This window comes from Phyllostomus hastatus, unplaced genomic scaffold, assembly GCF_019186645.2.
Source record: "Phyllostomus hastatus isolate PE091 unplaced genomic scaffold, TTU_PhHast_1.1 phas_scaffold_555, whole genome shotgun sequence".
Lineage (NCBI taxonomy): Eukaryota > Metazoa > Chordata > Mammalia > Chiroptera > Phyllostomidae > Phyllostomus > Phyllostomus hastatus.
Window position 1 is genome coordinate 13,897,851 of NW_025334036.1, and position 17,615 is coordinate 13,915,465.

A 17,615-nucleotide genomic window follows, 5' to 3' on the forward strand; every position below is an offset into this window, starting at 1 on the left:
GGAAACCGTGTCCCCGCGCACGTGCCCACCCAGTCCCGCGAGGGCCCCGCAGCTGCCGGCTCCGTGGGAACAGCGCGCCCGGATCTCCTTCTCCGGCTGAGGAGCAATCCAGGCCCGGCGGCTCCTGCGACCAGACAGCGGCTGGGACCGCAAGCGCCTCTCCGGGGAGCCGCCCTGAACCGAGCAGGGCTCCCCGGCTCCTTCCGCCTCTGACAAAAACAACCGCAAGGAAAATGACCCTGGCTGATCTTGCAGAGGCTACTTCTTGCATCGTTTTCTTCTTCGCTTTGGACCCCCTTCCCCCATTGCTCCTTGCCCGTACTCCGCACCTCGGCAGCCGCCACTCTGCTCTCCGCGTCTCCGAGCTTCGGGCTTTGTTCCTTTTGTTAGATCCCACCTGTAAGAGAGACAATAAGGGGTTTGCCTGTCTCAGAGGTCGTTTCCACGCGAGCTAAATTTTGCGTGGAATCTACAGCAGCGCACACGGCAGTGGGGGTGTAGGCGCCCACAGGATTGCCGGGAACCTGTCGGTTTCTATGGCAGCAGGCATGAGACCGTGTCTCTCCAGGGAGAAGTGGCACCTGCCTGCGACCTCGTCCTCTTTGACCACTCTGTCTCTAGCACATTCCTGTCCAGTGCTCGGGGTCCAGGACCCCATCCTTCTCATCTCCATGTTCGGGTTGCTGGTCACCACCGGGTCCCCTCCCGCCCAAGGCACCTGCCCTCTCCGTGTTTTCCCGAGCGTCCAGCTCCACCCCGCATGTCCCTTGCCTTCTCCATGCGCACGGTTTTTAGGTGCAGTATCAGATGGCCATTCTCGAGGTGAACATGTGAAAGTGAGGACTGTTCGTTCTCTTGGAGAAAACGCTGTTCTCCACGTGGGACAAAGGAGCCTTCAGCATCGGGGCCCCACATAGTTGGAGCTTTTTAAAAAAGATCGTATTGCCCTGGCTGATGTAGCTCAGTAGATTGAGCGGGGCCTGCGAACCAAAGGGTTGCTGGTTCGATTCCCAGTCAGGGCACATGCCTGGGTTTCGGGCCAGGTCCCCAGTAGGGGGCACAGGAGAGGCAACTACACATTGATGTTTCTCTCTCTTTCTCCTTCCTTTCCCCTCTGTGTAAAAATAAATTAATTAAAATCTTTAAGAAATAAATTAATAATAAAAATATCTTATTTATTTATTCTTAAAGGGAAGAGAGGGAGAAAGAGAGGGATAGAAACATGGATGTGAGTGGGAAAAGCAGTCTGTTGCCTCCCATACACACCGGCAACCAGGGACTGAATCCACAACCCAGGCATGTGCCCTGACTGGGAATCAAACCAGCGACCCTTCAGTTTGTGGGAGGACGCCCAACCCACTGAGCCACACTGGCTGGGCCTCCACCCTGTCGTAGCTAGCTCTCCTCCTGCCTGAGCCCCAGACCCTCATCTCTGCTGCGAGTCCCTGAAACACCAGTGTGAGGACATGTGACCTGCAGACCACAGACAGCATCCTGTCACGTGTCACAACATGTGAGCTTTCCAAGAGGAAGGGAAGACCCATTCAGAGCATTGTCAAACCCGGGTGTCATCCCCCACAAGGAGAAACTGGAAAACAAGTCATGAACATTGCGAGGTGTCCACAATCAGGGGTGCACGTTGTTTCAATCCTCACTTCCCCTAGGGGGCGCTATTGCCGCTCTGAGCGCTGTGTTGGGTTTCGGTGCGAACGTGTTCTCCTTTCTCCGCGTACATACCCGGAGCTGGGATACGTGTTGGACGTTGGGGGAACTCCCAGACCGCTCTCCCACGTGGCCGTGCCATGCTGCGTTCCCGAGATCAGCTGAGGTTCTTCCCATAGCCTCTCAAACTCTCGCCGCGTTCCTTCGTTTTATTCCAGCCGCCCTGGCGGGTGTGTGGTGGTGTCTCATTTCGGGTGCATTAGTATGTGCCCATGAGGGACGATGCTGAGCATCCTTTCCTGCCCTGATTAGCCATGCGTCGATGAAAAACATCTGTTCAAATGCTCTGCCCGTTTCTCCTTGGATCATTGTCTCTGTGCTGTTGAGACGTCAAACTTCCTCCTTACAGAGTCTGGACGCAAGTCTCTTACTAGAGGCATGAGTTGCAGGGATTTTTTTTCCATTCGGTGCCAGCACTCTTTTTAAATGTTTATTTTTTAATTTTAAACACTGTGCTGGTTATTAAAAATGTACAAAGCTGTGTGCTAATTGCAAATTTATGAATGGATTATTCTTTGTGAATAGCATGACTTTTATAACTAGTGAGGAGATGGAGCTTCTGGAGTCTTGGAACCATGCACATGCACACCCACACACATGCACGTTAATATACACATACATGTGCATGCATGCACACATGTGGGCATTGCACGCACACATGCACCTGCACAGATATGTGCACGTGTGTTCACATGCATGTATGCTTGTACGCATGTGCACAAACATGCAGCCTCATTCTGCATCTGCAAAGGCCATGCTGCTCTCTTCCTTCTACACTTCACTTCCTGCTTCTCAAAGCAGGTCAAATGCACTAGACAAGGAAGCCCCCACTTAATGCTCATAATTCAGAACAAACGCCACTTCTCTCTAGACAGGAAGCTGTGCAGAGTGTGATTCTTCTACACCAAGCCTGCGGCCCTCGGTCTGTCGGGCTCCGAGCTAACAGTTCAGAGAGAAGGACTCCGAGCAGCGTGCAGAAGAGAGTCCCCCAGAGTCACACGGACGGTGGCACCCCTGTTACCCGGTAGCCACTCCCTCCCACCCCCACATTTAGCAGCCAAGGCCTGGGAGCCCAGAGGGAGGGCCGTCCAGAGAGCCCGGCCCACAGAGGGAAGACTTTTTCAGCGCAGTGTTTTATATTGTTTGGGTACCAAAATCAAAGCTACCGTTAGCATGAACTCAGCAATCACCGTGGCCTGGAACACTGCTGAGCACGTTCTAGAATGTTTTAGTCAGTGTGGGCTGCTATAACAAAATACCGTGGGCTGAGGGGCTGACACAGTTGACTTCTCACAGTACTGGCTGCTGCAAGTCCAAGACCAAGATGCCAGCAGGTTCTGTGTCTGGTGAGGGCTCCCTTCTTGCTCTCTCCTTTCACCTTCTTGCTGCGCCCTCACCTGGTCGAGAGAGGTCATTGCTTTCTTGTCTCTTCTCTTGAGGGCACTGATCCTATAATGAGGCCTCCAGCCTCCAGATCTGCTCACCCCCCAAAGGTCCCACCTGCAGACTCCAGATGCCAACGGTTGGGGGCCAGGGCTCCTCCATAAGAATTTGGTGTGTGGGCGGGGAGACGGTGGGTAGCCAGGGTGTGTAATCTTTAGTACCACCTCACTGTTATGACATGGGATTCCCATCCGCACGTCTTTTTAAAAAATATTGATTTAAGACAGACAAAAAGAGACACACACACACACATAGTTTAATTGTTGTTCCACTTATTGACCCATTCATTGGTTGATTCTTATATGTACCCTGACTGGGGATCGAACCCTCGACCTTGGCGTGTGGCAAAGACACTCTAACCAACTGAGCTACCCGGCCAGGGCTCCCATCCACACTCTCCATCTTTCGTTTTCATAAATCCCCGTGGGTTTCATAACAGCTCTCATATTGGCTAAGTAAAGGCTTTAGTTTGAAAACTGCGGGAACATTTTCCAAGTCTTTTTATTTTTTCATAGATCGAAGCATGTGAGGACACCCCACGTGCCAGATACCCACATCAGCTTTTGGCTACGGTGGCTCCATGGATCCCCCGCCGTACTTGTTAGAGGGTCCTGCAGAGTAAATGTGACACGTCCTGAGGTTTCTCCTACAGACGCCTCACTGGGTGCCTGGCACAGGCACGCAACTCATTGCTCCAATGTCATTATCGCCCAGGGTTTGTATTGATCGCTAGGAGCATAAAATACTCAACCCACGGCCAGCGTCCCCAGCTGTCTTTTTCACACTTGGCTTGTTCGCATCACTATTGATCAAAGTCTACACATCACGTCGGGCTGATATTTCTCTCAAGTCTCTTTTAATCAGTTAAAGCTCCCTCTGTTTATTGGGGCAGGAACGAGGCCATCTTGCCTGGCGAGGTTCACAAATCCCCCATTTGGCTGATCATTCTCTCACGGAATCACGTGTTGCCCACATTTCCTGCAAGTGGGCGGTGAGGTGTGAAGCTTCCGTGAGCTCCTGACAGGGTCCCTTCCCAGGCAGGCAGTCCTGTGCGGCTCTGGTCATATCACGACAGAAGGGACCGAGTGTCGGCCCATCCTGCTTCAGGGCGAAGTGAGACTCCAGCATCCTCTGAGGCTGCAGCGTCTTATTTTAATTGCATCATCCCTCCTGCATTCTCGAGCTGTGGTTTGTCTGTAAAAAAGAATGCGCCCTAGCCGATAGTTATTCACCCTAAAATTTAGTCCATACAGGACAAGCAGGAAAAAAATGTGTTTTGTCTTTCTCAAATTTAAGTAGAATTTTTTGATGTCTAGCATCTTGTAGTCCTTTTCCTTAGGAGTGAGGCTTGGTGCCTTTTTATCAATTTGTGGTTCATTTATGTTATTCACTGTTTAGTCATAGTTTTTACTAGTGGATTTCTGGTCTCTTTTTCTCATTTTCATAAGTCATTCTTAATTAGGGTAATTACCCTTTTCTGTGATATATTAACTGCATTTCCCCATTTTATCATTTGTTATCTTTACTTTCCATAGTGAATACTTTTTTGTCACGTTGGTTTTTTAAAAAGATGTTATTTATTTTCAGACAGAGGGGAAGGGAGGGAGAAAGAGAGGAAGAGAAGCACCAATGTGTGGTTGCCTCTCGAGCACCCCCTACTGGGAACCTGGCCTGCAACCCAGGCATGTGCCCTGACTGGGAATTGAACTGGTGACCCTTTGGTTCACAGGTCAGCACTCAATCCACTGAGCCACACCAGCCAGGGCTTAGCATGTTGATTTTCAAATCATTCCCCGTGTTGCCAATTTTAGAAATGTGTTGTGTCTGTGTGTGTATGTGTTATTCCTTCCAGCTTCTGACTGTTAGGAAAGTTTCCCCAAATCCAAAGTTACAACAGAATTTATGCGTGTTTCTTTCTTTCCCCTCCCATTTACAGCTCTGACTCATTTGGAGTGCGTTCTGCTGGAAGGTAGAGGAGCGGATCTAAATTAATTTTTTTCTCACATGGCATTCACAAATCACACTCCTTCTTCCTTTGGCTAATCTGAGTGGCTGCCTTCACCACACCTGCACTAATTCCAAGAAGAACCGCACCTGGTCCATTCCCTGGACCAGACATACATCGATACAAAATGGTGCTTAATGCGGTTTTCCCATTTCATAATCTAAGAAAATCTAGCCCGGCTCATTGAGCTTCTACTCGCCCTTCTCACTTGATTATTCTACCAAGTAAAATTTATAGTCAGCTTGGGAGACAGAAAGGTGATTTAGGGCTCACCTTACAAAGATCACCTGAATGTGTGCATTGAACTTGGGGAAAAATCAACTCCTCTATGCGGCGGATGAGTGTCCTCATGCAAGAACATGGTATTCTCTCCACTCATTCGGTTTACTTCAGGCTCCGTAGTGATTTATGAACTCCCTCTTTTAGGATCTGCACCTTTTTATTGAGTTTGTGCTGGGTATTTTGTGATTATTAAAAAACAATGTTGTGCCCTGGCTGGCATAGCTCAGTGGATTGAACTCGGGCTGCAAACCAAAGCATCGCAGGTTCGATTCCCAGTCAGGGCACATGCCTGGGTTGCAGGCCACGGCCCCCAGCAACTGCACATTGATGTTTCTCTCTCTCTCTCTCTTTCTCCCTCCCTTCCCTCTCTAAAAATAAATAAATATAATCTTAAAAAATAAATAAATAACATTGTGCCCTGACCCGCTGGCACAGTTAGCTGGGCTGTTGTCCCACACATCAAAGGTCATGGGTTTGATTCCCGGTCAGGGCACATACCTAGGTTGCGGGTTCCATCCTAGGTCAGGGTGCATATAGAAGACAACAGATCAATGTTTCTCTCTCTCTCTCTCTCACTTCTCCCCACTTTCAAATCAATAAAAACATACCCTCAGCAGAGGACTAAAAACACTAATAATAAAGTAAAAGCTAAAATAAAGCTGTATTAGTTTTTTTACTGATTCCTTTGTGTCTTCCTCATGCAAAAAAAAAAAAAAACAAAAACCCATATCTTTCTTCCTCATTTGTATGCCTCTAGTTGTTTATGTATTTATTTTTCTAGAAGTATATTGGCTAATGTACCCAATAGAATGATAAATAATAGTGGAGGTAATGGGCATGGACGTGTTTTAAATTTTCCAAAGAAAATAAAGCCTCTAATGCTTTCCCATTAAGTGAGTTACTGGCTTTCAGGAAAATACACACTATCTATATGATGACTCTTCAATTTCTAATTTATTGAATGTTTTTAACACAGATGTACTTCTGGACTTTGTGAAATAGCTTTGCCTTCTATGGAGTGAGCATATAATGGATTGTATTCATGAGGCTTCCCCTCTTTCACTCCTATAAATCTCATGGGATCATAATGTATTAAAATATTATGCTGATCGATTCTGTTAACTAAGAGCTTATGTGAGAATTTGCATCAATATTTGTAAGAGATATTTACTTTTCTCAGGCCTTCGTTATGAGGTTGTACATCACTGTTATGCTTACGACATAAAAATAATTAGGCAGCTTCACTTTGTGTTTTATTGTCTAGACTTGTTTAAATAACGCTGACAGTATCTGATTACCAAAGGTTTGGTGGAATTCCCTGTCTGTCCACTCGGCCTATTTTTCTTCTTTAGGACCTTAAGTGATTGGAAAGAAAATTTGACATTATGAAAAAGAAGGAAAATATTCTGCCTGAGAGAATTAGAACCTGCCGACTGAGATTCTCACAGAGGAAAATGTTATCTGATTGTAAAATAGTGTCATTTGTTAAGTCTAATTATGCAAGAAAAACTATGACCTTCAAGGTGAGCTTGACCGGCCGCTGGAGTTATAAATGTCTGTCCCACCAATCATTTATATTTGACTTAATATGTAAACTATTCCACGTGACAAGCTGAGTGTTTGGTTTTTACTTTCCCTACTTCACATGCCTAATGTCATTATTTAAAAATAAATGATGCTCATGGTTTCACGACGGGCAGATAAAACAAGTCAGATGAGAAATAAATGCAATTTTTCAGATTTGTTTTCTGAAGGACTGTGTGATCATGGCTAAGCCTGTGATTTTCCCTAGGATATTGTAGTAAATATACTCAAATGAATCATTTACATATTAGGTTGGATCTCACGACGTGTGGGAGACAACTGGTGTTTCAAGAAGAAATGTCTTGAAGGGTTCTGGTCAAGATGGCAGTGTGGGTAAATGCTGCTCTCGAATCTTCCCACAACCACGTCAGAATCACAGCTGAACTGCAGAACAACCGTCACGTACAACTGCCTGAAATCTAGCTGAACGGAAGTCCTACAAGTAGGGACAGAAAGAAGAAAACTGCCAGGGAGGGCAGGGACAGGGGACTGGCCCGCCCTACACCCACGTGTGGTAGATAAAAATTGGGAAAGATACCTCGGCTGTGGGGGTCCTTTCCAAGGATGGGGGAAGAAGGAGTCCCAGCCCCATAGCAGGTCCCCCCTCACTCAGAGTTCCAGTGCTAAGAAAAGAAGACCCCTAAAACCAGCATGATTGTGGCTGAGACAGAGGCTTCTGGAGCCCCACGCAGTTCCTCTTAAAGGGCCAGCACATGGACGTAGTCAGACTGACTAGTTCTGAGCTCCAGCGCTAGGGCAGCAGAGACATATCAGGAGGACCTGAGTTGTCTGGTGTTGGAGCAAGAGCTCTAGGGGCAGCTTTCTCCCGGACAGAAGTGCCGGCTGAGGCCATTGTTCCTTTTCTGAGCCCTCCCCCAACAGAGCCGGCAGCAGGGGGCCGTATCTGAGGCTCCATCAACCTGGCGCCCACTGTTTGCTCTGCCCCGGTGAGTCCCTGAGCCCCTGCCCCAACCAGCCGGCAAACCCACCCAAGCTGTTTTCAGTGGCTTTTCCATACAAATGACCCATCTCAACTCATATTTTGGGCTTTACTAAAATCTCTCAGTCTGGCCTCTGTGGGGCCCACACCTCTTGCTGAGTGGCCCCAGGCCCGGCATTAGTGGCAGCCGGACTTGATTCTCAGCTTAGCCTCTCCCGGGCACCTCCAAGCCCTGGACAAGCAGCAGCCATCTGCAAGTCACTTGTGGTTCATGCCATGTGGCTGCAGAGAGAACACAGGTAGTAGCTGACCTTGGCCCGCCCCTCCCAGCAGGCCCCAGAGCCAGCGCACCTGGTGGACAGCTTCCGACCACAACAAAGCATACCCGGCCACCTCCACAAGGGACACACTCAAGGAATAAACTCAGTGGGAATCAGAGCTTTGCTGAAGCAAATCCAGCTGAACCTCCACGGAGGTTGCAGCCAGTCCTCACAGCTGATTGGCCTGGTAGTAAATCCCTCCCACTGAGGCGCCAATAGCAATCAAGGCTCAACTACAGCAGGAGGGCGCACACAGCCCCACACGGATTGCTGCACCTGGAGGGCCCAGCCTGGGTGAACAGGGATGCTGTGCCCTGGACCCCACAGGACATGTACTACATGAGGCCACTCTCCCGAGACAGGGAGTCATAGCAGCTCTACCTGATTCAGAGAAACAAACACAGGGTGGCTGCCAAAATGAGGAGACAAAGGAATCTGTTCCCAGATGAAAGAACAGAACAAAACCCCAGAAAAAGAACTAAACGAAATGGAGATAAGCAATCTACCAGATACAGAGTTCAAAACACTGGTTATAAGGATGCTCGAGGAACTTAGGGGAAGATTAGATGAACTTCGAACTTCAGCAGAGGTAGGGAACACCCAAATTAAGATAGAATACATTTTTAAAAAGTCATAAATGAAGAATAAATTCACTGAAATGAAGAATGCATTACAGGATATCAACAGTAGACAGAAGAGAGGATCAAAATCAGAGATTTGGAAGATAAGAAAGCAGAAGACACTCCAGCACATCAGCCAAAAAATAAATAAATGCATAAAAAAGAATCCAAAAAACAAAGATAGTATGAGGAGCCTCAGAAAATCAAGCATACCAGCATTCACATCATGGGGGTCCCGGCAGAGAAGAGAGAGAACAACACCGAATAGTATTTGTTAATATCACATATGCAGCCCTGGCCTCGTGGCTCAGTTGGTTGGAGCATCATCCTGTACACAAAGAGGTCGCAAGTTCGATCCCCAGTCGGGGCACGCATGGGAGACAACCATTGATATTTCTCTTTCACATCGATCTCTCTCTCCCTCCACTTCCTCTCTCTAACCATAACCTCGGGTGAGGATTAAAAATTAATAATAATAATATCACGTATGCGGACACACAGTTACACACACTCACACACAGAAAACTGGCACAAAAGTAGAAAACCCCAGCCAAAGTAATTTCAGGATGACTAACAAATTAAATATGAAAATAAAGCTAGAAAATAATTATAGTCACATTCTGGAAATACTTATCTGAGCATGTTCTCAGGAAGGATGACTTGAACATAAATGCAAAGAGCATTGTGCTTCCTGGGGTAATAATTAACAATGTGGGAAATGGGCTCTGGAAAAGGCCAAGTTCACTGACCAGACCCGGAGACGAATGTCCAGGCAGGATGAAGAGTCAGCTGACCTCTTGACTCGCAGAGCAACGGCCTCATTACCTCCATCTTTCCCAAGCGTGGGCTGGTCCAATTCCCGGGAGGAGGGGAGAGAGCGGCGGCTGTGGGCTGGGCGGTCTGGTCACAGGGTCTGCGTGCTCCGGATACCCTGTCCACAGCCTCTGCCCTGGCAGGTCACCACAGCCCCGTCCTGGGAGGTCACCACAGCCCGGCCGCTCCAAGACAGCGGTCACTCTGTGCACTGCGGCCACACAGATGCCGGCTGGCCCTGTGGCTGTGAACCCCTTTCAGATCCTCACCATCAGGGTCTTCAGCGGCAATCCCCCAACCCCCCGCCATTGGGTGGCCTGGGGTAATTAATTTTTGGAGTTTCCGTGTGTCCCAGGAAAACTCAGAGACCAAATAGGGCCTCAGATTTTTAACTCCTGCTAAGTGATCAGCGCTATCATTTTGATTTGACTGTTGCGTGAACCTACATCTTGAAGTGTTAATATCTGCTCTGTGTTTTTAGATGGCTACCCCAAAGAAGAAATGATTTATAGATGGAGGAAAAACTCAGTTGAGACCGCGAACCAGAAATCCTGGCGGCTTTATCAGTTTGACTTCATGGGCCTCAGAAACACCACAGAAATCATGACGACATCGGCAGGTAGGAACGAACAGAGAAAAGTGTGGCTCTCAAAAAAAAAAAGCTGACAATTTTCCCCAGAGACCTAGGGCCATATAGTCACAGCTTTCATGTAGAATTCCTTCATGGGTATGTTTTAACTAATTGTATTCGGGCAGTCACAATCCCTAAGTGGTATTTGAGACAAAGCAACTGATTCAAAGTGAAAACATTTTTTTAAGCCCTGGCCAGGTGGCTCAGCTAATTGGAGCATCATCCTGTACTCCAGAAGGTTGCAAGTTCAATTCCCGGTCAGGGAATATGCCTGGGTTGCAGGTTCGGTCCCAAATTGGGGTGTTTACAAGATGCAAAGAAGATGAATGGGGATGCTTCAGCTCTTAAAGCATTTGAATGTGTTTTTTGGTTTTGGTTTTGTGGGGTTTTGCCTGTTTTTCAGCATTAATTTATTGCTAACATCCACTGCTTTGCTATTGGTTTTCTTCCTGCAGGATTTGGGGTGCAGATGGAATGATACCCAGTCTTTCTACTAATCTTATTGTATGTCTATATGAATAATAGATGAGCACTTAAAGTGCTAGAATAATTGGGGACTAGATTAAGATGTGAATTTTTCTAATTAATGCTAACTGCATTTAAAGGGCAGCCTGAATTCCGGATAGATCGCAAAATAGAGAGCTATGCATACATTAAGAAAGGGCTGGAAAGCTAGCTGATGGACGAGTAAAAGCAGAACCTCCCCCTAAGTGTCACCGTGGCAAAGGTGAGAAGCGGCATCTGTGTTTAACCATTAAATACAGATCAGGTTAAAGGACTCGAAGACTATAACTTATTTAAATGCACTGTGGCAGTAACGGAAATTGAAATGTTTTCGGGGAGTTTTTTCCAACTATGAGTCACCTCCATTAATTTAATTCTGCTCCCTGGGAGGTTGAAACAAAGCAGTAGGCTTCTGGGGTGTATGGCAGCCACCAAACGGGAGGTGTTGTTCTAGCATTTAGATACCAAATGTCCACGCTGCTTTTCCCTTCCTGCTGTTCTCAGTGATGTCTTGATCAACAAGCGGAAATGCAAGGTCAAGTTTTTGAAGCTGACTGTGAGAGACCACTACACAGGGAGGTGTGGGGTCCAGCAATCACTGTGCTAGGAATGGTGCTGGGTGAAAGAGTCTGAAGAACCCTCACTGGTCCTGGCTGGTGTGGCTCAGTTGATTGGAGTGTTGTCCTGGAACTGAAAGGTTGTGTGTTCGATTCCCAGTCAGGGCTCATATCTGGGTTGTCGGTTTGATCCCCCCTGGCAGGGCGGGTATTGGGAGGCAACCAATTAACGCTCTCTCGCACCTCCCTATCTATCTATCTATCTATCTATCTATCTATCTATCATCTTTCTATCCTTCCAAAAGCAATGAAAAAATGTTCGTGCATAATGATTAAAAAAAAAAAAAAACCTCACTGGCAACAAGGAGCTTCCGGTCTTCCTGGAAAACCAGGGTCCACAGGAGAGAATAATGCACTAACTGAGAGACTGTACATCAGCATAACAAATAGACATCATATCATGCTCGACTTTATGCAAGACAGGAGCGACGTTTAGGGCCCTCCCTTGTGAACAGGAAGGGACTGTTCCCCGGAAATTGTTTTTCTGACTCATGGCAAAGATGGTCCCTCCGTGAACGCATCGCGTGTGTTGGCATGGACAGATGGCTCTCCCCTGTCTGCGCCTCTTACCTCGCTTCCCTTGTTTACATGTGAAACTTCATGTTGTGTCACAGATCACTATACCTTCTTTAGAAAATAAGCAACAGCACGTTCTCAAGAAATAACCATGTTAAAAAAGCACATCCACTTGCCTCCAGCTAATCAGATGCAAATTAGAAGGAGGGAGGAGTCAACGAGGGAATCTTACGCTTTGCTTCCAAAACTCCCATGATTCCACGGGGCTCACACCCCTTCCCAGGCCTGTCTGCATGCAGCCTGGGTACCCTCTGTCCTGGGTCCCCAGTAGAAGTGATTTTCAGCGATCATTTGGATCGCTCCTTTGTCCCCTCCTTCTGTCTCTTACACGAAACCCAGCCTTTTCCCCACTCCATGTCATTAATCTGCCAGACATCAGTCTGGGCATTCTGTTTGTGTCTAATAATATTTTCTAGGTTTAGGAGACATATTGAGTATTGAAGTGTCATAGTTGAAGACAAAAATGCAGAAAAATAGTCCTTCCCCAAATCAGCATACTGCTCAGGAATCCAGCCTATTTCCTGGACAAATATTGACGAGTGGCATGGGCCTCTCCCGTGTATTCAGAAATGGGGAAAGAAGAATTGCATCCGCCACAGGGAAGTCTGCAGTTTTAGTTTTCATTTCAGTTTTTAGTATGGAGCATCGTCAGTTCCTTCCATGGAGGCGATTCATTTTTCCCCAATACTGCGGCCTGGAAGAAAATCACAAGGGATCTGAGGTCACGCAGGTTTTGCATAAGTATACTCAAAAGGAAAGCATCCTTTGGATGATTAAAAAAAAAAAACCCAACTTCTATGCTCATTAATTAGTAACCTTTGCACGCACCGTTAGCCCCCGGCGGGCGTGAATCGCCACATCACGCAGTCCTTGCAGACAGACAGTCAATCATTGTCCGCGGGACCTAGAGGATGGGAACCAGGAAGTAGATTTAGTAAAACAATGTGCGTTCGCAAAAGAATCAACGTGAAAACTCGAAAAGAAAAATAAGTCTCTTAGGCATTTCTTTCTTTGGTGGTCACATTCTCACGCTGCGATGTCTCCAAGTCTGGACACAGAAACGACAACAACAACAAAACCTTTTTCCCTATGAGAGTTCATTGACTGATAAAAAATAATTGGTTTTTATACTGTTAAGATCGACATTATTCCGGAGGGTTTCATGCTGCCTGGTACGCTTCCGCTTACCCTTCCCAGCTTGACGTCAGCTGCAGATGATCCCTGGAATGATGGCCTCACAAACGTTATTTCAGCTGGGGGAGGTCCGAGCTGACGGCTTCTTACCGAGGGGATTCCTGGGATCCTATTCCTCTCCATGAAGCAACTCGGGGTTAATGGAACTTGTTGGCCAGGCCTGGTGGATTGGAGACCCTGACGCAGCACCACGCCGTTCCTGCTTTGCCCGTCCTTGAACTTCTTCACAGGCCTTTTTAGTTCAATAGAGCATGTCCCTGGTAGCCATTCATTCATCCATTTCTCCAAAGCCCAGTCTGCAGAGAGAAAATATAAGTGTCTGGTCACAATCTAGGTGCACAGAGAGGCTGATGATGAGAGAGCATTTCCCATAGCTACCTGTACGGCTTTGCTGTCACTCAGGCAGAGGCGTGGGGGTGTGAGGGTGTGGGGACAGGGGAGGGACTGCGGGACCCACGAAGAGGAGAAGTCCGTCTCTGCCACTCACCGTGACGTGGAAAAACTTGTCGGACTATATCTCAGTCTTGAGTTACCCCAGTTCCCAATCTTGTTGAAGTGATTAGCCCCAAATGTATTGGCCAAAAACCAAAATGATGAACTCCCTTTCAAAGACAATAAAAATTTTCATACAATTTTCCATTCAAGTGTGCGCTATTGCCAAATAAACAAAACTCAAAGGAAAAACGGTAACAGATAGACAGATTGACACATTGGAGTTACCCAAGACCAGCTTCAGTATGGAAATAACAGTTTTGGGCAAACAGAAGACAAGAGTAAATATGCTAAATAAAAATATGGATAGTCTCACCAGGGAACAGGAATTTATAAAAAGAAAAACAGTAAAATGGGAATTCTAAAAAAATTCCAGAATTTTAATTATAAACACCAAAGATAAATGTAATAAATTATTAAAGGGGAAATATGACCAGGTAACTATAATCTACAACAATAGAAAATATCAAAACTGAAGAAAATCACTAGCTGGTGTAGCTCAGTGGATTGAGTGTGGGCCTACACATCAAAGGGTCGAGGGTTCAATTCCTAGTCAGGGCACATGTCTGGGTTGTGGGTCAGCTCCCCAGTTAGGGGTGCATGAGAAGCAACCACACATTGATGTTTCTCTCCCTCTCTTTCTCCCTCCCTTCCCCTCTCTCTAAAAATAAATAAATAAAATATTTTTTAAAATTCTATTAAAAAACCTGAAGAAAAATTGAGAAAAATGTAATAAAGTTGAGAGCAATAAATATGTGGGATATGATATATAAAGTTCTAACTGAGTGTAATTGGTAAAGAAAATATTAAGAATTGAGTGTAAATGGAATCCTACAAGTATAGGCCAGAAAGAATGAGTTAGAAGCAATATCTGAAAAAGAATTGCTTTACTATCCCGGAAAGAATTACCCCGGAGAGACAGAAGCGCGAATCACACATACGAAGACACGTGTAAACCCTGAAACATGAGTAATAATGGAAGTGCTATAGACCGAAGGCACAAAGTGGGTCTTTAAGCATCTAGAGAAAAAAAGACACGTCACCTTCACAGGAGCAAAATGAACACCAACGTCTGACTTCTCACCAGAAATCACGGTGACCAAGAGACAGTGGAATCCCAAGTGTGAAAAGAAACAGAATTCTATATCCAACAAAACAGCCCATAACAATAAGGGTGAAATGGTGATAATTTCCAGGCGAAGAAGAGAGAATGAGAATTGGTTAATTTCGTGATCTCCACAGCACGCTGCTGTCTCTCTCTTTCATAAAGCCTTGACAATGCCTAACTCAGGGCATCCCACCTCATAATAATGTCTGTGGGAACCCGAGTCCATTGTCTACAGTCATGTGGGCAGCACTTTCCATCCTGAATGTGAAAGCACCTACCACGAGCTTTGTGAAGCAGGACAAGAGAGAGAAAACCCGCTCCTCAGTGGGTGTGCTTCCCACAAGCTCAGGGCATTCCGAGCCTGATCCCAAGTCAGGAGACGCCCTGAGTTAACTGCACCAGAGGCTCCTTCCTGGTGCCTGTTTAAGACAGGGCCCCAGATCCTTCCTGTAAGAGAGTCAAGTTGTCATTCTTAAAGGAACCGTGAGAAAGAGCCACTTGTCCATAGCTAAGGCAAAAGCCACACAGCTGGGTGTGAATATATGGTAATTTTGCCATTTGGTCAATATTGAAGCCCTGGCTGGGTGGCTCAGTTGGTTGGAGCACCGTCCACACACCAAAAGGTCGCAGGTTCGATCCCTGGGCAGGGCAAGGACGGGAGGCAACTGGTCAATGAATGTCTCTCTCTCTCTCTCATCTAGTGAGGATTTAAAAAAAAAAAAAAGATTTGGTTCAGCAGCTTCTGTATGTAATTCTCCAAAGTCCAAAAACAATATTCTGTTCATGAAGTTTTATATATTGCCGGTATCCATGCTGCAGCTGAGATGTTAAAAATATCTTCTGGCGAAGAGAGGGCACAGAGGCCAGTGAGGCAGAATCAGACCACCCGCCCCTGACCTCGGCCGCTTCTGTGACCCATCCCCACCACGTCCCAGAAACGCCCAGGACGCCGCCGTCTCTTTATGTGGCTGCTGTGGACTTAAGTGACCAAGCACCCCACTGGCATCCGTATATGTCACTAACATCTGTTATTAGTGCCTTCACGTACTTCCTGCGAGGGGGCATTGTGAGACTTACCTGTTGACTGTATTTATTAAATACTCGGTTAAATCAGCTGGTAGCACTGCGCTCGATGAGACATGTTCGCGTCATCCAGCGCTATCTTGAACGCGAATAGAAATGCCTGTTTAAAACCGCCCCAGTAGAAGGAACTGGAAAGGCGGTTTCTTCCTGGCTTCCATCGTGTTTGTCTGAGTGCTACCTGACTCATAAGTCAGTCTGGGTTTGAGAGCCGGAATTTAAACAATAGCCGCAGCGTCTGTGTTCACAAGACTGAACACAGAAAAATCTCCCAAGCACACCGTGAGTCATCGTCTTCATCCAAGTCAGAGAGGAAGCGTGGAGAAGACATGGCTGGGTTGAACGAACGGCTCACCCACGGAGAAAATTGAAATTCTGTGATACAAATCACATCCGACGGTGCCTGGTCTTTGAAACCCAGATTTCATTCATTATTCCATAAAAGCAAAATTATCTTTCCATGGGACTGGAACAAATTTTAGCACTTAGTGCAGGCTGACAGTGATATTTGTACATTTACCTTTTTTTTGGTGGGGGTGGGGGTGGTTTACTGGCCTCCCTCTTGCACTTTGAGGAAAGTAAGACATGCAAATATCTCTGTTAATGAGGGGGACTGAGTCTCAGGAATGTGGCAGGCTGGCCCACGGTAAGCCACCATTTCTGCTGCTGCTGATGCCAGACCTTCCTGTGAGGCCCGAGACTTTTCCAGACGGTCATAGCTGCAGACCGTTCACCTCACTTCCTGTGGCTAACTCTCGGTTCTCAGGATATTTTATTTTCTCTCGTCCGGTGCTGGGTGAAGCTTCTCTCTTTGCTCTTGTCTGCGGTGCAGATGATAGGATATATCATTTACTTTTCATTATGGTGCTTTGTTATTGCTTCCAATCATTTGATCAGAAGAAAAGTCTTAAATCTGTGTACATTGACCAAAGGGGGTATGATCACTTAAAATTATCTATAAAATAATTGTGTTCTCATTGAAATTTAGAACTCTGGCAAGGTATGTGCTAATAATTGCTTTGTTTAAAATGACAGCTAATGCCCCAGCTGGTGTGGCTCAGTTGGTTGGAGCATTGTCCTTTAACTGACAGGCTGTGGGTTCGATCCCCAGTCGGGGTGCATACTGATCAGTGTTTTTCTCTCCCTTCCTCTCTCTAAAATCAGCAAACATATCCGCAGGTGAGGATTTTTTCTAAAATGCCAGCTAACATTTACTGTTTATTTCCTTCACTACAACCCTTTAAGGCAGCTATGTTATTATCCCCCTTTTACAGATGGCAAAACTGAGTCGTAAAAGTATCCTCATTCATGAAATCACATGGCGAGCCATCCTGGGAGAGCCTCGGGGTAGCTGCCAAGTGCCCCCACTGAGAGCATCACCCCAGAAATTGCTCGTCGCACCCTGCTCTGGCAGATGTCACCCAACTCCCCAGCCCAGGGCCAAAGCCACCTGTAGGACGTGTCCCCGAGTACCACCTAGCAAGCACCACATAGCACGTGCCTTCTCAGGCACAGACGTCTTTCAGCCTGGGCTCCGTTTTTAAGAAATCTCTCAAAGACTGGGCTCAGAAGGACAGCCATTCAGTGGCACAGTGTCCCGACCTGGCCCTGGGGTAGCACTGAACACAGGGCGTCGTGTGGTGACTGAAATCAGAGAGGAAGCAGGAGACTCCAGTGAGAACAC

At 46.8% G+C, this 17,615-nt stretch overlaps 1 protein-coding gene across 1 annotated transcript in view; it reads left to right on the forward strand.

The window, feature by feature from the left end:
• Positions 1-17,615, forward strand: part of GABRG3 (gamma-aminobutyric acid type A receptor subunit gamma3) — a 344,454-nt gene that overhangs the window by 299,032 nt on the left and 27,807 nt on the right. Inside the window, exon 6 of the mRNA XM_045825024.1 lies at positions 10,211-10,348. Coding sequence (XP_045680980.1) covers positions 10,211-10,348 — 138 coding nt within the window. The remainder of the gene's footprint in view (positions 1-10,210; positions 10,349-17,615) is intronic.